This window comes from Amblyomma mixtum, chromosome 3 (assembly GCF_055824585.1).
Source record: "Amblyomma mixtum isolate Tamu chromosome 3, ASM5582458v1, whole genome shotgun sequence".
NCBI classification, from domain to species: Eukaryota; Metazoa; Arthropoda; class Arachnida; order Ixodida; family Ixodidae; genus Amblyomma; species Amblyomma mixtum.
Window position 1 is genome coordinate 270,848,018 of NC_143014.1, and position 23,399 is coordinate 270,871,416.

The 23,399-nt window shown below is 49.4% G+C and overlaps 1 protein-coding gene across 1 annotated transcript in view; it reads right to left on the reverse strand.

Moving 5' to 3' along the window:
* Positions 1-23,399, reverse strand: part of LOC149354733 (uncharacterized) — a 26,025-nt gene continuing 2,626 nt past the window's right edge. The window contains exon 3 of the mRNA XM_089576030.1: positions 1-468. Within this exon, the coding sequence (XP_089432156.1) occupies positions 124-468 (345 nt within the window). The 3' untranslated portion in view covers positions 1-123. The remainder of the gene's footprint in view (positions 469-23,399) is intronic.

Sequence of the window (23,399 nt, forward strand, 5' to 3'; positions counted from 1 at the left end):
TCCAGCCGCGGTCCTTTTTTATTTTCAGTTGCACATAAATCCATCACCTGTGAGTGGCAGCATGCTTGCTACAGAAAAAAAAAGTGAGCCAGAATGCACAAAATGAACTCAAACAAAAAACAGTCACATGTTTGAGCCAAGAGCCCTCTCCAAGTTGTTGCAAATTTTGAAGACAGCAAACAGTGTAGTTAGGTCAGCATTAGTGATCTTATCTCGGCCAGCGTGGTGCGCCAACGGGCCAGATGCTTTAAAAAGGGCCACAACCATTTTTTCGCTGGCCTCGTGCAAAGCCTGAACGGCGAGCTTTTCCACTGTGAAATCTTCCCCTGCCTTCTCGAGCAGTATCTCGCGGACAATCCGGCGGAAGGCCAGCCGCGGAATGACGGTCCTCTTGGAGGTACGACGCTGCATTTTCCCTCCAACTGCCCTGGTTCCCAAAGGCCTTGTGGTTACCTTCTGGTTGGCAACCTGCAAAGGACCAAGTGAAGAACAAAACGCGTAAACGATGGCGTTCAAGGCTTCGCGAAGAACATGCGGGCCAATAAGAAGAATTCAAATATAACTGTTAAAACCAAATGATAATTGGTGTGACGAGCAAACAAGGAGGATTTTAGTGCAATCTGGAATAGGAGGAACAAGCAAACCACATGATTCTGGCAACTGTGATTCCTCTGAAGCATAGGGTGAACTCATCTGAGGACTCCATGCGACCGCTCGAGGAAAAAAGTTTCCGTGACGGAGTGGTTCTTATCCGGCCCGTATGATTTCTATAGTTAGGTATGTTTGGTCAAGAAACTGAAACACCTTTTTGGCATATTAGGGCACCATCTACTCTCTTGACACTCGTTTTCCACGGAAAATGTTCTGATACAAATGCCTGCCTACAAAGAAACACTGGTAAAATCGGGACTATGCGCACATATCTGAAAAAGTGGAGGATGCTATGTAGGATGCTGTGTAGCGGCACCCTGTGTTTGAAAACTCGATTTTACGTCGGTTTTGTCACACCGTGGTCGGCAACTGTGCCATGTTGGTCTTCTGATCTCGTCTGCACACTCGTGCTGAGGCGCGCCTAACGAATAGAGGAGAAAACTATGACCCAACAAATGCGAACGCCGCACTAAGCGCAGACTGCGCGCTCGACCACGGTTGCGATTAGCGTTAGGAACAGGTTATGTTTTACAGAGGTTACGAAGCGGTTGTGGGACGAAAGGCGCGGTTCACTTCTCCTCGCTTTGGCGTCGGGGCGTGCTCGCTGTTTGGAACTTTTGTCCCTTGCATTCCGCGTCAATCCCTTTGCTCGGTTGTCGCTCCCAGTCTGCGACTACGGAGTTCTTAGTTGAACACAAAGAGAGTATGCTTCGCTGTCACAATAGCGGAAAATGATCGCAGGTATATCAAAATTCCATTTTTGCATGCGTATTACAGCCACTTTAAGTGGAAAGCCTTGGTCCTCCCCTTAGCACAGGCGCATGTGTAAACACAAAGTATCTCATGCTTTAAAGAAAGTAGCAAGCAGGTATGAACTTCCCCTGGACGTTACGGCCTCCCTGAAATTGGTGAGCCTCTGCCAACAGATGAAAAATTAGAGATCACTGCGGCGACCCGCAATGGCAGAATGCGAAAGCATTGAAGCCTCCTCGGCACTCGTCGCCTCTCTTTGCCTTGCTTTATCATCTTTTTTTGTTTGTTAATTTGAATACTGAATTACCGTAATTATCTTAAGCTTTAATGAAAGATAGAATTATTTACTGTGATTAAACCTACTTTTATCTCAATCGACCATTTCGCTTTTTTCAAATGTGGCGCCGTTGTTGCTTTCCCGCCCACTTACTATATCCCCATCCAGCCTATTTCACCGTACAGTGGTTTTTGCGAATAATTAATTAATCTATGCCAATAAAACTTTTTGTTCGATTAGTTATCACTCATCAAATACATTTTAATTCAATTCAAAATTCATTTTCCCTCTTTTGTCCATTATTCCACTATTTTGCCGCCACGGCTCTTTTCCCGTCCACTCCATTTGTCGACGTCCGCGCTATTTCGACCTTTTTTCAGCATTTTTGGCTCTAATCAAATAACTAATCATCCTATCAACATAATTTGTTTGCGCAGCATCCTAGCATCATCCACTTTTGATTACAACCCCTCGTTTGATGCTACCTCTTCTGAGAACGTCACAACTGCACTTTTTGGCGACACGACCCCGCCTACATTGCCTAGAAATGCTTTCGCATTAAAAAAAGGGGGGCAACAAAAAATTGGAAGACGCTAAAGCTCGACAGCGTGTTGTAGCGCTTCCGGGAGTCCACGGAACGCCATCGCCCGCTCGGCGCGACGCCTGGCCCGTTGGACAAATCGTTCGGAGTCTGCACCAAAGACGCTGCTCCAAACTAGCACTCGTTGGCGGCTGCGGCATAGATAAAGATATCTTTCTCTATGGCTGCGGTTCCATCACACCTCCTCAGAAACGAACACCACTACGACGCACAAAAAGCTCGACTACGCGCGCGCCATCTGCCGGGCTAGCGGCGTGCATGGCGAAGGGGGGTTTCAGTTCTTGCCACGTGATGGCGCTAGGACTGCCTCTAAGGCCAATCTCGGAGGAAATTCACCGGAAACGCATGGTACGCGCTTAATTCCGACATCTGTAATTTACATGTACACAATTAGTTATGCACGCCGCAGTGCAGATCTCGAAGATACGTGCCTAGAACCCCGCGCATTTACTAGACGCGCCTTTGCTGACGTTCAAAAGTCGAGCCGTCGTGGTAGAATGGAAGCCTTCCTCTCTAAGACGCCAAAGGTCCTGGTTCGATTCCTGTCTTAAACCTCGTTTCTCTTTATTCATTGAGTGTGCTTTCCCTGTGATTTTTACGCAGCCCCCGAATATTTCCGGCGCGCGGTGCCGAAAACTACACTACGACGGCGACGGCATTTCGACCGAACGAGCAGTGTGCGCTGTTGCATTAACGGATTTCACACACACGTGAAATCTTTACGAGAAACTTGGTACAGCGCCCAGCCAGTGCGGCTAGGCATCGCGGCCGATTACGTTCTATTCTGAGCGACTTACTTTTCCTTCTTACATCTCGGATTATGTCAACGCGCTTCATTTTAGTGTTTAAACTGATGTGCCACGTTGTAGCAGCCAAATAAACTAGAAGCGCTTGTCCCGAGATTCTTAGTAATGAGCACCGGAAGAAAAGTTTGCGGATTGCGACTCGGTGATCGTACATAGTCTTACATAGACCGATCTGGCAGGTGCCGGATTACCGGGTTAAGAGAGCATGACAATAACCTGGACCAAATAACGAATTCTGTCCACATTGCCTTCCACTGCGCAAGGCACATATTCGCAACTTGATTCGAAGAAATGGCAGTCTTTGCTCAAGGGCCAGAGTAATATTTCGAAGACAAATGCGTAAGCACTCCCTCTGCCCTGCTAACAGCGAAATGGTCAAACCAATAAGGAGCACATAATAACAACATGCCTGCTTGGCAGGGCTCTTTGTAACAAAAGTTGCTTGAGCGCATTGGCCGCGGCATGGACTGTAGCGATGAAGCCGGTTTTATTTTTACTTCGATTGAACCACAGTTGTCAGTGAGCGTTTGCCTTGTGGTCTTCATCTGTGTCCTGCGCGTAGTCTCCCAGTAGTAGCGCGTTGAACATTCAATGCGCGCGTCGCAGCGAGCCCCGCATTTCCCTTCGTTTCTTTGATAAAAATGAACTGCAGACAGGCAAAGCTGCTATTGCTTTGGAAATGACTACAACCGCATGATTAGCGCCACGCGTGGACCATGTCCGCTGAATGAGAATAAGAATGAGGCTGCAGAGGACGAGGAGAAGAGGCGACGGGACGCGCCGGCGCCGCCGTGGGTCGTACACACGAGAGGTATCGCGTAACCGCGCCGCTCGCCGATAACTTGAGATGCCATACACTTGCGCGGCGCGTCACCATTAAAGAACCTAGTCGCTCTGTACCATCTCTCTCTCGTTGCTCCCGCGCTGTCCTTTCATATTCGTTTCGGTTTTGTGAAGAATAAAATCAGTCTGCTCGGAATCTCCACGTTGTCAGCACTTCTCTTTTTATCCCTCGCTACAAGGCCTTGGACGACGAAGGAAATCTTCAACGTCCGAAAACTGAAGTTTGCAAGAGGGATGCCACAATAGAAAGGCAAAGTGATTTTGCAATTTGACAGGTCACTCAGGCGTTGCAGGTCCCCCGCCCTGCGATACTGCTTAACGTGTTAACACCGACCACACTGCCGGGAAGCAAAATTATAGATGGCAAGGCGAGGCCTATGAAGGAGACACCTGGCGCACTTCGCGCCTCCCTCTGGGAACCCAGGATAAAAGTGAATTTCGCTTGCGAAGGCCAGTTCCTCGCAAGAATTCTTCCACTGCACCCAGGATGGTCTGAGGAAACCGCTCATTTCCGGCCTTCAGGGGACGTCGCGGTAAGCGTCGATCATAACACTCTCCGATCGATTTGAGGATGGAAAAGGCGCATAGCTGGTTCACTTTGCCAGTCGTCACCTCAACCACGCCGTGAGAGAGCACGAACGCTAGCTGGAAACAAGCTTTTAATCGGCGTTCGTGTTTCACTTTCAGGGCGCGGTTTAGGCGCATATCGGCAAAGTGAGCAAGTTATGCATGTTTCCTGTCCTGAAATCCAGCGGAGCGTTTAGACTGCGAAAAAGGCTAGACTGGCAATCTTATTCGCGGCCAATACACTTTCGTGATTTTGAGGAACAACGCGCCAGGAACAAAGGAATTATACAACGCACTGTTTTGCTCTCATCTTAACTACTGCCATTTGGTCTGCGGAACGGCACTACGTTCTACGCTACAGACCATTCACCTACTGCAAAACAAATATACACGATCCTATATACAATGCCCCATATGCAGCGCCCAGTGCGAACCTTTTCCGTGCTTCAAGAACAATTAAAATGCTCAACGTTTATAAATGTCGGTTAAGCTAGAGAGTTAAAAGACAAACAAGAGACAATATCGAAAACTTGCATAGGATCGCCAAAATGAAAACAAGAGACCGCGCTTATAAAACAAGGTGTAAAGAGACCTGGCTCGTGCCCATTGCTCGCCTAAATTTGTCAAAAGAAGGGCTCTTTTATCTACTTCTGGCTTCACTGAACGAGTATGAATTGAATGGCTTTGATTTATTTTCCTGCACGTATAAGGAGCTTCGTACTCTCTACGAACACATTGTAGCATAAATAATAATATGAGCATTGCTACCTACCTGTGCACTTCATGAGTGCTGTAACATATGCATGAATACATACAATTTTTATTTATACAATTTTTTTCAATTTTATTTGTGACACTTGAATGTTTTTCTGGTGAGCGCGTGTGCCTGCGTTTCTTTCCTTTTTTTCGTCTTTTGATCTGTTTGCAAATTTATTTTAGTATGATTGCTATCGCTTGAAGCTTCCAATGATGACTTACCCTATTGGATTGCAATGCTGTACTGTACATGAGGTATTTTTCTATTTACAAGTCTGTGTGCTGGTAACGCATGCTGCCGCTGTGCCTCACTGGGCGCTGCGGGCCAGTCAAGCTGTCAATGGGCAGCTTTTTCTTGCAGCTACTCTCCATCTGGAAATTTCTAGGTGGCAAAATAAACTGATTTGATTTGACTTGATATGAAAGCCGCGTTCCGGGCTCACTTCGTAGGTTGACACTTGAACCACGCAGTGACAAAATCCAAAACCAGTCCGCGTAAGACAGCGTTACGGCTCTCATTGTACCACCTAAGTGGCTTATAACAAACGCTATTACAGCTTTGTCTGTAAAAACTTCTGCGGCTGTGGGTTCCTGCTGCGATGCCTGACCACCGGCAGCGTATTCGACTGGAGGGTAGTGGGGCCCTTCAACACAAACGGAGCGCCGTGAATTCTACTTAATGCACCCTCGACATTCTAGCCCATTGACCAAGTTAGATGCCTAGAGAAGAAAGGCTGCTAAGGACCAGATTTTCGATGTGCCGTGCTATCGACGTTCGATTCACTATCGAAGCCTTCTCAGCCTCTTGGCCACAGTGGAACAGCGCTGTATCCAGGAGGTGGTTTTGGAAGGCCGGACTTCGCAAAGACTCTCAGGCACCCAGCACTTTGAGGAATGATACTTCATCTTGATCATTCTGAAGTTGTTACAAACGTCAAGGAATTTACCAGTGATGAAATCGCGGCTACCACAGCAGATCTCTGTAATACTGCATCGTACGATGACACCCAAGCAGAGTTGTGGATCCCCGTATACTACTAAACAAGTAGAAGCATTCGGAAGTTCTCCAGGTACCCGAAATTGAAAAAAAAAGTGGCCGCAGTGAAATTCATAGCTGAGCAGGGTCTAATGGCGGTGTAATTTTTCAGTAACTGCTTTTCTTCGGTAGCTTTTGCAGCATAGTAGCTCCCAGTAGGGACACGTTTATGGCAGCATCGTAAAGAACCGTGTATCCTGCTTCTTCCCAACCCACGGGCACGCAGGCCATTTTGTTCCCACAAAAGGCGAATTAGCTATGGAGCTGCGCATCTGGAAAGCGGCATCCTATGCTGCTCCTGTAAATACAGTAGAATAAAAAAAAACTTATCTAGTTGGTACAACATTTTTAAAGGAAACAGTTAAGCGACAAAGGAAAAAGAAGTGGATCCCCTTCGCAATTTATAGTTGCTTCCCTTTATAAACTTTGAACTGCAGCCTAGTTTTCAGTACACCACACTATGGATACCAGCGACCATTCACTGAAATTAGGATGATAACTTCACTGTACAATATAACCACAAAAAAAAAGGATTCTTTTTTTCCTCTCTTGATTTGCAGCTTGAAAATTTTAAAATCCTGTTACGGTAGTTTTTAATTTTCGTTTTACTCAAAAACTAGTTACTAGCCAATCTTTCGAACAATAAACATGCACACTTGCCAGTTTTTGTTGGCGTCTTCCTGGTGCTTTAGAAGCCGAAGTGCGGACGCCCTTGAGCCCACCAGTGCCAGAAGGCTTGGTGGCACCACCGCTGGTCGCGTTCTGCACTGCGGATGCTGGGCTCAACTCACGATGTACAGGAGCAGCCTGTTCAGGAGTGAACAGCGGCCGCTGCTCTTGAGCCTTGCTTGTCATAATTTTTCCATTCTGCGAGCCAGGAGACTCAGCCGCCTTGTTGCAGCCACTTTCAGGACCCAGTGCGACGTATTTGAGACGAGGTGAACCACTGCCAGGCGGGCTAATCAACTGCGGAACATTGGGGCTCACAAGCTCCGTTTTGCTTTCAGGGTGCCGTGTGATGTCTTTGAGACGAGGTGAGCGCCTAGGAGTTGCATCTCTACTGCCAGGCGGCCTAATCAGCTGCGGCGCATTGGGGCTCACAGGCCCCGCTTTCCGGACATACCACACAATAAGGGACCTCCATTTGCAAGCTTCAGGTGCCGAGTTCTCTTTCGGCTGCTTCATGCTCGCAGTTGATGATTTGTCGTCATGGCGGCGTCTGGGAATTCCCCAAAAGTTCCTGGATGCGAAAAAGTTGGTGCATTAAGTCTCATGGGGAAGGAATCAACTGCCATAACGTCAATTTCCCGTTGAAAACAAAAAAGAATTGCCGACGATTACGTTACTTCCTTATGCGAAATTTGAGCGCTGCTCATCAGCTGTTTCAGCTTTTCGATAAATTGAGGCAAAGAATTCGAGCAAGACATGTATGTACAATTACAGACAACTTGCTGTTTTTCACACATATTCCTTCTTCAAGAAACACTCTACCAACAGTTCTTGATTGTCATGAAGGAAGCTTTGTGGACGGAGGAATAGATTGCGACTTGCTGCGCCAACGCCCGGTTCTCAAAGACAAGGTCTGCGCAAGAATTTCGCAAGGTTGCCACAGCTGTGGGAGCCGTTACGCTCCCGCATGAGTGGTAAGAAATTCCCGCTTGTCTTTACATCTACATTAAAGTCTCCACCCACGCTGCCACCCTGGCAGGTGGCAGCGTTTCTGGCACAACGTTGTTAATGCCAAAGCTTGCAGCGCACAAATGTCACTATCGCCGCGCAGCTTAAAGCACGATTGAGGTGTCCCCTGTTCCAGCGTCTAACGAGATGTGGGAGATACTGCGCATTTCCTTTCCTCAAAACCCATTTTACAAATTTTACCCTCTGCTTTCCAAGCCACCGCTCTATTGGTTTCGGTGGCTCAGTGGCTATGGTCCTCGGCTGCTGGCCCGAAAGACGCGGGTTCGATCCCGGTCGCGGCGGCTGAATTTCTTTGGAGGAGAAATTCGAGGCCCGTGTACTGTGCGATGTCAGTGCACGTTAAAGAACCCCAGGTGGTCGAAATTTCCGGAGCCCTCCATTACGGCGTCTCTCATAGCCTTAGTCGCTTTGGGACGTTAAACCCCATACACCAACACCTATTGGTTTCGTAGCTGTGGGAGACAGATACTGCGCATTTCCTTTCCTCAAAAAAATACCGAAGACATTTTGGAAATTCTAAAGTGTGCTTGGCGAATGCCTTGAGGTCAACCCACTGCCGCCTCCCCGAACCGCTTGACGAGGAATCACTGGGCCGCTTCGGAGCCATACGTCTCACTCACTCGAGTCCAACGAGACGTCTTGCGAAGGAGCGGTGGGGTAGCTGCCACCGCCGACGCGCGCGCGCTCGGTCTACCGCTACTTTGTGACGTCACGGTTGCTGTGCACAGCTGCGCCTCCCACTGGCGCGCCGTTCGTTAAGGAGGGGAGGAGGTTGCGCTTTTACTTTCTCCTTTCCAAGCTCCCACTCTATTGCTTTCGCAGCTTAAAGGGTGTCCACTGCTGGTTACAACAGACAACGGCGACGGCGACGCCGCGAAACGCAGAAACGGGCGCCTAAGAGCTGCGCTCTAAAAAGTCCAGCGTGTTTCGTTTCTTCACTAGATAAAACATCTCGTGAATGCTCACGGAAGGCAAGTACAAAAACAACCGCACTGAATCGTTCCGATTTCTAAATCTCTTCCTGTGCATAGTTAAACCGGGAAAGGCTGATAGGGACTGGGTGCCCATTGTTAAACACGCATGGAGGAAAAGTCCATCCAACTTTTGTTCTCAGTAAAACAAGTTTTGTGGCTCATTTTGGTTATCATGGCATTATCATGGCTATCATGGCAAGCTATGAACTACTTTTTCGGAGGTGGCCTGGATCAAATTTTTGACAATGACCCGGGTAAAATTTGGAGGTCGCCATTATGTCGAGCACGGTCAGTTATGGTTGGTTATAAATTTTGTTCAAAATCGGCAGAGGGGAAATTTCGGCGGTGACCTGGGCCAAATTTTGGCAATTCTCCGGGCCTAATTTGGAAGTCGCCATTGTGTAGGGCACGCTTAATACGGTTGGACATCGATTTTGTTCGAAATCAGCCAAGGTGAAAATTTTCTGATTTGGCTCGGACCAAATGTTGGCACTGGTCAGGGCCAAATTTGGAGGTCGGCATCATGTCGGGCATGGTCAGTTATGATTGGATATTGATTTTCGTACAAATCGGCCAAGGTCAAATTTCGGGGTTGACCAGAGCCAAATTCTTGCCATTAGCGTCACAGTTGCTACGGCAGCGAGCGAGGTCAACCAGGATGCATAAGCCAGGCGTAACATGCACAAGCAAGGCACAAGATTGATCAACCAGATTTTTTCTCGGCTTTGACGATCGCATGAGTGCTTTCGCACAAAAGGAAACGCAGTCCCTCACCAGCATAGTTCTGTCCCTTAGTTTTCTAAGTGACAACCGCTGAGTATTCGAACAACAGTATTTCCTGCATTTCTGTGCCTTTGCTGGCATGAGCTGCCTGCCAATCACGCTTGATGAGATTCACTGGTCACTGACCATGGTCAAATACAAATGACGTTTCGGGAGCGCTACGGCTCCCTTGTTCACATTGTGGACAAGGGAGCCGTAGTGCTCCCGAAACGTCAGTTGTGTTTGACCATGGTCAGTGACTAGTGAATCTCATCAAACCATGATTCCTGACCAGACGGTGTGCCGTCGAAAACTCAACTATGCCAAACACGCTATTCAAAAAACAAGCACCAAAGCGCAGAACACTCACTATAATCTCTCTCACGCTCGTGGCTAAGCTGCATCGGCGGCAGCTGTGCTAACGGAGGAGCGGCGTGCCGAGGTGACGAAATCACGAACGGTTATCGAACCGCTTGCCACCTAGTGTCGCGCAGTTTCGGTTTCTCAAGTTGCATGAGTGGCGTATAGTGCAATGAGTAGAAAATAGTAAAATTCCAAGTCGGAGATTATGTAGAAGGGCCTTGTGAACGCCCCGCCTGCCTTCCGTAGCAACGATCACACTGCAGACACACCGCGAACACGACGCGGAAACTGCATCACAAAACTGCCGCACATGCGTCTTCTTGCTGAAAGTGCTGGTGCTTCACTCGCAGTTCACTTTTAGAGTACCTTTCTTTTCGTTTGTTCCTTGCAAATAGTAGTAGTAGTGATCTTTTTTCGGCCATAATTTACAGGCCAAGCATATCGACCGCCTGGGCTACCAGAAGTCGCTATTCTTCCTCGCCTTGAGTGCCAAGCCTGTAGAGCCAGGTGGTGATGGATAAAGAATATGGGAGGTAAGAACCGGACTACTGAGCTACTGGGAACTAGAAGAGGCAATGGGCCAGGTCCACATAAATGCAGGGGCAGTTGGGACCGGAAGGGTCCGATCGATAGCGATAGACAAAGAGGCGGGACGGGATAGTGACTCCATTCATTTGGATGTGCCGAATAATACGAGCCTCCGGCACCGTGAGTAATGGATGAGGGGGAGGGTAAAGGCGTTTGTCCAGGCGGAGCTCGGGGTAGACCTCTTTTATGGTGCAGAGAAGGATGAGCCTACCGCCGTCCTCCGAGGGCTTGGGCCGAGAGGATCAACGGTGCCCGGAAAAGTGTGTCGCGGGCGAGATGATGGGCCAGCTCATTGCCGTCAATCCCTGAATGCCCAGAACCCAGCGGAAGAAAACGATGGAACGCTGCACTGAGGAGACCGCTCATTCGACCTCCTGTTGGAGAGAAGGGGTTAGGGTGCGGTTCTGTATGTGGTGTATAGCGGCTTGTGAGTCTGAATAGACTGTAGCCTCGTATACATGGAGCCCGACGTTGCGGGTCGGGTCGGGGTGCGCCAGATGTCGGGCTGACCAGCCCGACCCTACCGCGTATACATGAACCGGTTTTCTGTCGGGCAGAGACCGTCGCTACCCCTAGCGTCGAGCACGCAAACTACACGCATGCTAGAGGAGGAAAGACGCCCAGACGAAAAGTTCCCTTTCCCGCTGCTGCTCTTTCCGGCCGGTTGGTTCGCCCGTTCACGTGCGCGCTGTCTTCGAGGCCGGCAGCGGCTCGCTTTGATTTCTAATGGGTGTCTCCGCTGCCCGAAAAAAAAATCTCCCAGCACGGCCGGTCTCGACGCGCGCGCTTTCTCGCTCTCTTCTTACGGCCTGAGCAGGTGCCGAGAAAACAAATCATGGTGAAAACCACTATCCAAAGCCGGGGTTCCTAGTGATTCCGGCGTTTTTTTTTTTGAAAAGGCGGTCAAGTATCTCCCACGATCGAAATTCTCGAAGTCTTGTAACTAATCATTGAACCACATCTAGAAGATTCACCCGTCCTATGCTGCCCGGAATGGGTTGACAGAAGCCACACCAAATGCTTAACACACCTCATTTCTGAGAAGTTTCTCCGAATTCTTCTCGTCAACTACACAAAGAAATTGACAAACCAAAATGACAAGCCGTCTGGTTTCATCCACAAGCCAACGCGAAAGCATTTAAGGCTGTAACTGACATCCCTTGAACTGCGAGCCGCACAACAATGTTGTATAGGTCATTACAGCACCGCCTGTTATTGTTTTCAGTCCTTCTAAGTATGTGAAACGATATCGGAGTTCCAAAGAGCAAAGGATCTTTCTGATCTGGTGTGTTTCACGCAGTGAGAACAGATGGCACAAATACTTCGAATGTTTTCAAACGGCAAGTATCAACAGAGATACTTGCCGGACGAGCGGACGAAGTACCGCTGACCAACGTACGATCGGATCAACCGGCCAATTCCGATCCGATTTTATTTAACTAACCTCATCCCTAATTCCTCCACCCTCAGGCCTTCAGACCGCCTTTAAATCACCTATCGAGTTTTTATTTCTTCACCCAGTGGTAACGCAATGTGATTCCCTTTCCAGCTCATCTTCAATCATACATTTCCAAGTATCAACAGAATTGTGCCAGCCCTGAAGATGAAAATAAATGTTTCCCTAACCGTGGCTTCGCCCTGTAATATCTTGCCTCACTTTTATTCCTGCTAGACGCAAATGATACAGCCCTATTCGCTAATACTATGCGCCATCATTGCATGCCGACTTCAATGTTTTGAGATCCATCTACTAGTTCCCTGCTTTGCGTGCCGATAGCAGTGGCTGCATAAGAAATGGTCGTCAAGTTCTTCTTCAGTACTCGGAGCAGCCGTTCAGCAATATGTGCAAAGTAACCGAACCAGCCCCCGGAGAGTTGCGGCGGTAGATAGCAACTGCCCCTCATGCACAGGCCGTTAAGAAAGAGCGCGCGCGCCGAGTGCTCCGAGTTCCTGCACAGCGCCAGCCAGACCGGAGAGGAGGCAGGAGAGGAGGCGCTAAGCCGATGCGGCAGCGTATACATGCTCCTTCCAGCCGGGTCGGGCAGAGCCAACCCACCCCCTGCAGTCGGGCTGGCCCAGCTCGACTCGACGGTCCCTTTGCTCGACCCCCTAGCGTATACATGAGCCCGACAACCGGTTCTCGGCCCGACAGCCTGCTTAACCCGACTTTTGTCGGGCTCATGTAAACGCCCAGTGTGTACTCTTCGAGAGAGGAAAGAACGGCCAATGACTGGAGGGCATGCGCAATAGCGAGGACCTCGAGGGACAATGCGTCCGGAGGGCGTAGATACGACCCGCTGGTGTGGGTTTCGGGAGCGGGGAGGTGGGGATGGTACAGGGAGTACCCGCAGGAACCTCGAGGAGCCACAACGAAGGCATTCGTGCAGGCTACACCCTGGGTATCAATGAGAGGGGAATTGTGCTGCACGGCCCCATGACAACGGCCGGCGTGCAGGAAGGGGAACATGTCGGTCGGGAGAGGGAGGATACGAAGATTGGGAGCCGGGGTGGGAATAGGAGGGGCACACGGGGAGATGGGAATGGGCGAGATAACTGCTTGAGTCAATAACCACTGATCCTGACGGGTAAGGGAGTCACGATTAAGAGTGAGAGGAGAACGAATAGGATGGAAGAGGCTTGTGGCAAAGAGTTTAGCGGTAGAGGTAGTGATAGGCAGGTTGAGAGCTGCCTTGTAGAGGCCCATAAGGGCAGTCTCAAGAGCGTTAAGTTGAGCCTAAGTGAAGGAAACGTAGGGTGCAAAGTGCAAGACCTTGTTGAGGGCTAGTGCGTGGGCAACTCGGCACGCATGAGCCTCGTGGAGACCTGAGCGCCGCGTGACCACGCGCCGCAGGAGGTGAGTTACCGAGTGGCAGGTGGTGACAGCCTTGTGGAGGGCTTGCACATTCTTAGCCGCATGCAAAGGGAAGCCAATAACTTTGCACCGCGTGACGACAGGAATGGGGGAGCCAGAAAGGTGCACAGAGACGGAGTGTTTGTGTCAGCGCTGGTATGAGGAATGGTTGAGAAGGAAAAGCTCGGATTTCTCAGGAGCAGGAGAGAGGGCAGCGGTGGTGAGAAAGGAGTCGATGAGATCTTGCCACGTTGCATAATGTTCTCCACGTGACCGGGAGAGCCAGACGAACATTAAAGAGTGGTGTCATCGGAGCAAAATATATGATGTAGGTCGGGAATTTCAGATCTCTGGGAGGCGAGAGGGGCCATAGCGAGATAAAAAAAGTAGGAGAAAGAACAGCATCTTGAGGAGTGCCACGGGTGAGGTGGTAGGGGTCGAACAGATCGGTGTCTACTCGAAAGCGAGCCACACGTTTAGAGAGGAATGAGCGGATGTAAGAGTATATGCAGGACCCACAGTCCAGGGTACAAGTTGAGAAAGGATGTGGTCATGGCAAACACCATCGAAGGTCTTGCGAACATTGACGGTCACAAGTGAGTGAATTTGAGTAGGGGTAGGTGACAGAAAGGTGTGCTGGAGAAACCGAAACATCTACTGTGCACGGACGCGGCATCGGAAGCTGATGAGAGAATGGGGGAAGAACTTCCTCGCCTGGAGAAATTTACAGAGGCGAGTCAGGGTCATTCGCTCAAGGGTCTTACCAATGCATGACGTCAGGGAGATTGGGCGGATATTCGAGAGAGAGGGAGGTTTGCCCGGCTTTGGAATCATAGAAATTAGGGAGGTCCAGGAGCTTGGCAGGCAGCCGCTGTCCCTGGCCTCATTGTAGGTTTGAAGAAGGAATTCCTGGGCGCAGTGAGGAAGGTTGCGAAGTGGGGTGTATGTAATGGCATCCTCACCGGCAGCCGAGCGTGTAGCATTAGCACCAGAGCCGATTTGAGCTCCTGGAGAGTGAAGAAGTGGTCCAGATCGGGGTTAGGTACGCCCGAGTACACCGTGTAGGAGGGTGCCATAGGGGGTGGGAGGTACGCAGAGGCGAGCTCACCAAAACATCGGAGGGAGACCTTTGAGCGAGGGCTTCAGCTAGAGTTGTAGCAAGGGTAGCCTTAGTGCCAAGGAGGGATTTAAAGAAAGACCATGCGGATAACGACTGCAGTGCAGAGTAAATGCCGTCACAAACAGCACTCCAACGAGAGTGCTCGAGGGAGGCGCAGTGGGCGACGATCTCGGCCCGCAGAGCAGTGATCCAGGAGGAAAGTTGGGCATTGTGGGGTTGGGATCGAAAGGAGCTTTGAAGACGTTTACGGCGACGCCATAACCGGAGAAGGTGAGGATCTGGGTCTGAGATCAGGTGACGAGATTGAACGTGACGGCGACTCGACGTAAGCGCTACAGGGATGTGCGACGCCCAGTCGTTGTAGGATTGAAAGGAGTCGGAGCCGCGATAGGTGCGAAAGGCGTCCCAGTCAATGTCAATGACCGGATCACATCGAGGGATGTGGGAAAGAGAGGTGTGATTGTGTACGAGAAAGTGGTCACTGAGAAGAGTTTCGGCTGTCACCTGCCAGTGAAAGTGAACTCAGAGAGAAAGTGAGGCCGGGTGGTGTGGGGCGCTGTGAGGCAGTGCCTGATCGAGTAGGGGAGCCAGGAGTATTAAGAAGGGTGAGGTGGCGTTCCTGGGCCAGACAGTGTACGGGGAGGCCGGGTTTGAGGATTTGGGCGGAGCCCCAGAGTGTGTGAGGGGCATTAAAGTCACCCCCAAAGAGGAGAGGGGATGTAGAAGGAAGACAGTAATAAGCGCTCTATGCGCACCTACTCGTCGAAAAGCTGTGTGTGTGTGCGTGCGTGCGTGTGTGTGTGTGTGTGTGTGTGTGTGTGTGTGTGTGTGTGTGTGTGTGTGTGTGTGTGTGTGTGTGTGTGTGTGTGGCGTGTGTGTGTGGGTGTGTGTGTGTGTGTGTGTGCGTGTGTGTGTGTGTGTGTGTGTGTCACATCGTGTAGCTGCGAGTATAAGCGATGTATTATGCCTGGATGTTCAAATGCCCCGCCGAGTATACAGCTGACATCAAAATTTGTGCTTTTGAACTATGCTCAATTTCGAGCGGAGATAAGCGGAGTTCGCTTCTCAAAGCACCAGTGTCATGCGGACGCCTCACTGACTTTCACCGAACTGAGGAATGAGGATAGAAGCTCTAGTTTACACGCGGTTGGTATCTGCGGCAAATATGGCCTTGTTGCAGAAAGAAGTGTGAGGAAAAAATGTTCGCTTCTTTTTTAATTGTGTTGCGAAGTTTCGTTTTGACGTGAGTATCTGACCAGCAGGTTGCTGACCTGCAATGCGTCCCCTGCACTCTCAGGTCGTCCGGCGCATCTGGCGTCTTCGCTACGTGAACCGGTGATGGGCGAGAAGTGTGCAGTTGATGATAGCTCCCTGAAGTTTGCTCCCTGGAGATTTCTGAGCGAATCTCAGAAATCCAATGATGTGACCAAATTTTTAGACCTCACAATAAAAAGGAAAAAAAAAACAGTGATGGAGTAGCAAATGATGTCTCTGCGAAGTTCAGCCTCAACAATATGTCAAGATGCAATTTGTGTGTCGCGACCTTAACTAGCTAATTAAGAAGAAGTGGAAATAGCGAAACTTCACGCTTCAAGTCCTTTAGACAATCAATATCTCATCACCTCGGGTGAAGGCAGCTCGGTGGCGGTATCTGACGAACAATGTCGAACAACTCTGTGCGATGGCTATGCAAAGAACTCCGGTTACAGTGAAGGACTGGTCGCACCTGCACGCTGGGCGAGCAGGGTGACTCAGCATCATTGAACCAGTACCGAGAAGAATTAAGTGTATGAACAAAAAGTGCTAGTCGGTGATAGAAAGCTAGTTGCTGCATGAAGAGCAAGCAGCGAAGAAGACCACACTAGTCCTCAAATACATTCCTTATGAGAGGGCTTCAGCAGGAGACATCAGATTGCATTTTTTTACGGCGCGAGTCTTCTCTGGGACGTTACCCCGAGACGTCGTGTAACTGAAGCCCCCTCTAATAGATGTATAAATTTAAGACAAGCCAAGTCAGGAAGAAGAAGAAGCCAAGAAGAAGCCAAAACCACAGACAGGCGACATCACATGATGAAGAGAACGGAGAAGACAACAAAGAGTTCGTAAAGAGGTCGTAAATAATTAGTACTTAGTAAATTAAACAGTAGAAATAAAGGGACCCTCTCACGGTCCCTTTCATCGACCTCGATCTGCCAATATCCGCACTTTTAGTCCACGGACGAGAAGTATTTGCCGTCGCAGAAGCGATCTAGGGTGTCGCCGATGAGGGGTAGGGGATAGCCTCTTTCTTGGTACCGTTGTTCAATCGTCGGTAATCGGCACAGAACCGAACAGTACCACCCTTCTTCACAAGGTCGACCGGGGCTGCCCAGGGGCTCTACCATGGCTGGATTACACCTTCGCGCAGCATTTCTTCAACTTGGTTCCGGGTGACTTGGTGTTCGCGCGTCGAGACGCGGTAGGGGCTTTGGCGCAGAGGGCAGGTGCCTTCACAGGTGATAATGAGATGCTTTTCAACAGATAGATATTTGAAGAGGCAGAAAAACAATCACTGCAACTCTAAAGGAGACTGCAGATCTCGTGTCTGCGCCAGAGCAGCGCCGCGTTGATGCTAAGGTAGGTGTGTGGTCTTGGGGCAGCGGGTCTTTTCCAGATGAGTCTGAGAGGGCGAAGGCGACTCGCATGTCGGTGATTTCGTCGAGATATGCAATCGTCGTCCCTTTGTTGAGGTGTCGGTGTTTTTCGCCAAAGTTTGTCAGAAGCACGCTTTGACAGCTGAGCTACGTGGTGGTTTGTAACACTACGACTGATCTTTCCAGTCCGCATAAAACACACGGGCACATGAATAGTATTCACCACGGACGCCGGACGGCAACTGGATTTTGTTCCACAAAAAGTAGGCCTTTATATAGAATACGCGGCGCTGGTGACCCACAGCGCACGAATATATTTCGGGAACAGAATGATAATCAAAAAGCTAAAACAAACAAAAGCTTACGTTTCCGACAACTCACGTTCATTCTTTCACATGTCCGTCATTTTTCTGTCTTTTGACGTGGCTGACATGATGGACACGTTTGTCTTCAAGTAAGCTATTTCTTTTTTCCCGACTGCGACAGAAGAATCACTGATTCATCTATCCTTTTCATTGCAAAATAACAACCCAAAAACGCTTTGGAAAACGCTCACTGCTTCCATTTCAACCAATATCTCTTTGTTTCGTGCCGATGGCTGCATTGTACCTGAACACGAAGTTGCTGATGTAGTAAATGATACATTTGGCGCTGTCTTCACTAATGAGACCTTTGTAAACTTCCCATTGCCACCGAAATATGCTCATCCTCAAATCTATTCCATAACCTTCGATACGAATGGTATCTCTAATGTCACTGATAAACTAAAGAACTCGTCCTCGGCAAGAACGGATGGCATTCAAGCTAAAGTGTTTAAAATACAAGCATGTCAATATCTTTGTTTTGTCGCTCTTATTTCAGCAGTCGCAAACTAGTGGTGCTATTCCCGCTGAGTGGAGGAGTGGGACGATCGTTTCCCTCTTCAAAAAAAAAAGGTAACCGCTCACGCGCCGCTAACATAACGATATATAAAACGAATGTTTGTTCACAAGTTATGGAGTATATTATTTATTCTCACGTTGCAACGTTCATATCCTCCGTCAGCTTTTTTCAACCCAACCAGCATGGCTTCCGTCAAGGCGACTCTTGTGAATCCCACCTTGTTCCTTTCCTTCATGATATTCACGCCAACCTTGACCTTAATATACCCACTGACACCTTTCTTTTAAATTTTGAGAAAACCCTCGACAAAGTCCCTCGTCGTCACCTGCTACTCAAACTATCGAGTCTTAACTTAGATCCTTGTGTGCTCAAGTGGATCAGATATTTATTACCCAATTGTCTCCAGTTGTCGCAAACTCCCATTCATCCACTCGCTCCCACGTCCGGTCAGGTGTTCCCCAAGGTACTGTACTGCTTTCTTATTTATATTAACGACCCACCGAACAAATAACATCTAACATACACCTGTTTGCCAACGATTGTGTGAAATACCGTTCCACAGATAACCTATCACATGTTACTGCCCTACAGAACGATCTCGTCAAAGTGCAAGAGTGGTGCGACACGTGGTGCATGTAACTACATGTCAATAAAACCTCATTGGTCTCTTTCCGCCCCTGACGTAACTACCCATCTCCGAACTACCTCATTCAGGGTTGTCCTATAACTCAAAGCGACACTATAAATTATTTAGGTATTCAAATATCCAGAGACAATCCTGGTCCAGTCATATTACTCATATAGCTAACTCTGCCAATCGCATAATTGGCTACTTACGGCGTAACACTGTCATAGCACCCCCTTCAGTAAAGATAATCGCTTATGTATCACTTGACTGACCTAAACTAGATTACGCACATTATATATTCGATCTTGACTAAACTACACTATCGAATTTACTGGAATCCATTGAGTATCGTGCTTCACGATGCATTCTTTAGAAATACCCTTATCGCACTAGTGTAACACAACTAAAATCCCAACTTAAACTTCGTGCTCCAGCATCCTCCCGAAAACTCGCTGGCCTTTCTCTTTATCATAAGTTTATTCACCGCTTGCCACCCGAAAACGATTTCATCCGTCCAGCCCATCGTTTATCCCGTCGTAGCCATCCCGAAGCCGTCTACTAACCTGCGCGGCCATGCTACATCCCAAAAATAATTTCTTCCACGTATGGCCCTAGACTAGAAAGACCTTCCCGGTCACATATCTTCCTTAACAGATCGTCAAGAATTCAAGACTGCCACCGAAAATCATTTCTGTGATGACTGCCGTACTCCCCACCCACCCCTCATGTAATACTCCTTAAATGGAGCTTTTGAGGACCTAAGAAATAAAATAATTGAACACGGAAGACTCAAATATTTTCCCCCGCCGCGGTGGCTCAGTGGTTACGGCGTTTGGCTGCTGACCCGAAAGACGCGGGTTCGATCCCGGCCACGGCGGCTGAATTTCGATGAAGGCGAAATTCCAGAGGCCCGTGTGCTGTGCGATGTCAGTGCACGTTAAAGAACCCCAGGTGGTCCAAATTTCCGGAGCCCTTCACTACGGCGTCCCTCATAGCCTGAGTTGCTTTGGGACGTTAAACCCCAATAAACCAATAAACCAAACCAAAAACTTTCCTGGCTGTTTTGCGTGTGGAACTTGCGCAACACGCGTGTGCGTTTTGAAAAACGCCTTGCTTAATGGCTAAATGACCAACACCAGTTAGGAAATCATATGCACTGCTATGCTCTTAGACATTCATTGATAAACCGCCCAGTTTGGCTAATGTAACGTTTTTCACAGACGAGAATTCTATACACCGCGCCAACGTCTGGTGAAGAGCCAGATTCGTAAAGTGATGGTCGGGTGGTCAACTGCCGCCCGAACCCACTGGCGCTTATCCTGGAACCAAGCACAACGCGAAGCCCTGTCTTGGGCAGCACAAAATGCGTGACGCGAGTGATGTTTTTTCCAGAGCACGGATTTTGCGCTGTAATCGCGGCGCATCCGGGAGCACGGAGCGCTCTGTCACGTGATATTTTTCAAACACCGCGGGCTTTCGTTTTTCCCGAATAAAAACGGCAACGCTAAGTCTATCTCGTTCGAGGTGCCTGGGCTGGAAAGTACTTGTGGACCTCCACAACTTTCCCGTTGACGCCTATACCTTTCAAGCTATATTTAAAAAGATAGTTTATTTATCTCAATTAATTAATTCAAATAGTACGAGAAAAAAATGGTACTGTAACTTTAGATAAACCCTAATAGCAATCACGCGATTTCAGTTCTGAAGAACACTTAGGTTTTTTTTGTTTTTTTAAATCTCGGTCCAAGTTAGCTGGGACGCCCTGTATATGTATGACTATTGACGGTAACACGCGTCGCGCGTCACCCCAATGGTGTAATTAGGTGGCCCCTGCGCCGCGTACTTGAAGGCCATCCGAAGCGGTCGTAACTTTCCTCTGCTGTGCGGCAAATTTTTCATTCGTCACCGAATAACTGGCTCCTCTGTCGACCAGAGCGCTCACTTTATGTCCGTCGATAGCCACATCCAAGTAGTATGTCCTGTCTGTTAAGGTGCAGATCATCCTCGGCGTCGAGTCACAGATCCGTCGGGTATGTGGCTCATGGGCAGGGCGTTTCGCCGCGGCTTTTCAGGGTGGCGGCCATTATTAAGTCTGGTGGCGTCACGGCCGAGCTCGTGTTTAAGTGCGGCGTCGGCGTAGTGGGTGCGGCGTGTTCGGTGGAAGATCGTCGTTTCGCTGGCGAGGAACCTCATCTCCAAAGGCTGCTGCCTTCGTTTCCCCTGCGGGGTCTAGAAGACCTTCCTCGCGCAGCCGCTGCGTGGCTGCTGCCTGGCAATGGAAAGGTTGTGGTGGAAAGCGATCGGGAGCGGGACAGATGGCTTGATACCACGTGATATTCCTTGCAGAGGTGGTCGTCAATTTCCTGTCGTGGCGTGGTGTCCGTAGCGAAGCCGCGCAGACCTACGTGTCGATCAGGACAATGACGAAGGATGTGGCCGGCATAACCTCAATGGAATCGCAGTGCGCGGTCGTCCGAAGTCCTACAGACATCGCTTTTCCTGCGGGTGGGCGGAAGGTAGAAGGCGTCGTTCTAGGTGAGCTGGATCTCGTCCAAGAGGATTTGGGGGCTTTCGTCGGGGCGCAAGACTGCGTAGTGCGGCGGCGTAGGTCATCGCTCAAGCTTCCATTGGGGCCATCGATGACGGGGAGCCAAGCGCATGCGGCGCTTCTTCGCGGACGATGTCTCTGAGGGTCGCTACCTGGGGATGGTAGGAAGAATGCAGCATTATGCGCAGCTTTTCCCGAACAATCTCGCGTATTAGATCCCCCAGGGTAGCCCCACTTGCTGGTGAATCATCTCAGGAGCTTCCCGACAGCACTTGAAGTGGCCACTTGCATTGGCGGATCCGGGCGTCAGGGCCCTCTCGAAGTCAGAAGCTTCTTCCACGAATTCGGCAAAGGTTTTTGGTTGCACTTTTATGCCACGCATCAAAAGGTTACCTTCTTTTCTTCAGTCATGTCAGTGTTGGCACGCCGACAAAGGCATTTCATCTCCTCGGCGTGCGCAAGGAGACTTCCATTTGTGCTTCGGATGCGAATTTAAAGAATAGATTTGGCTCTTTACTCGCAGGGACTTTATCCAATGTCTTCAATAATTCCTCTTTAAATTGTTCCCACATTGGTACGCAATTCTAATTGGTCTCGAACCATCTTCGTGTTGGGTAATTTAGAGCAAAGACGACGTGCTGCAGTTTGCTCTGATCATCGCACCTGTTCAACGTTGCCACCCGATCAACCTATTCCAAACATTCTTCCCATTTTCAGCAGGTAAGCAGTAGAAAGTAGTCGGCTCCCGGGGATGTCGAAGACGCGCCCTGAAAACTGGGGGGCAGACTACACCTTCGCAAGCATGGCGAGTTGATGATACAGCACATACACCAGATATCAATTGGTGGTGACGCAGTCCGTCAGTTTGAAAGAAAGCGAAAAGAACTCCCAAAAGAAACTGTTTATTGGACTGAACTGCGTCCACAAAGAACTAAATGAGGCGGCGGCGGCGATAGCAACAAGTATGGTCGGCGGTCGTCGAGAAACAGAATGCTCGCCGCTCTCGACCGGACTCATTTTAAAGCTGACACCGAAATTTCGAGATAAGGCGTGAAATTAACCAGGACAGTCTCAACAGGCTATAATTGGTCCCGCGTGGCTCCGATTATTGGAATAAATCTGGTTATATTGTTCGTCGTAAACAAAGGGATCAAGCCGCGTGCCGGCGGCATTGAGCATGAACGGATAAACAGTACAAGGCTTTGCAGAATTATACAGTGTAAGAAGAAAAAAATAAATAAAAATCTTGTGACATGCTGGTTCCGTTTATGGGGGTTTAACGTACCGAAGCGACTCAGAATATGAGTGACGCCGTAATGAAGGGCCCCAGAAATTTCGACCACCTGGGTTTCTTTAGCGTGCACTGCATCGCACAGCGCACGGGCCTCTAGAATTTTGCCCCCATCGAAATTCAACCGCCGCAGCCGGTATCGCACCGCATCTTTCGAGTCAGCAGCCGAGTGCCATAACCACTCAGCCACCGCGGCGGCTTATGTGACATGTATAAAGAACACAGCTAGCGAAACATCGTTGAACTTAAGTTCTAGATTCATTGCATGTGTATTGAAGTGTTGGCAGTGAAATGGGCATACATTCCCGTGTGTGACCCTTGCATGTGCGCTGCTGTGCGCGTGTACACAGTGTAGAGTGCGCACCACACATGTGTACCGCATTTCTACCGCGACATTTGTCTATGAACTTTCACCTTTTTCAGCTACAGTGCGCTATGTGGGCGCACACGCATTCCTGCCGGTATGTGAAAGTGGGCAGAGCCCTTCTCTGCAACCGTGAGCAGTGCGTGCGTGTGCATGCGTGTGCGTGCCTGTTCATGTGCGTGTGAGCGTGCGTGCGTGTGCGGGCGTGTGTGCGCGTGTGCGCACGTGCGCGTGCGCAAGACATGGTGCATGAGCACTCCATGTGCTACATGCCGTCTCGCGAGATGAGCGCCACCCACTCTGTGCGTAGTCTCCTCTAACCCACAACACTTTAAGCAGTTCATTGTATTACATCATCACCCTCCATTCAGACCCTCACTCTCCTTTTACTTTCTATTTCCCCTTCC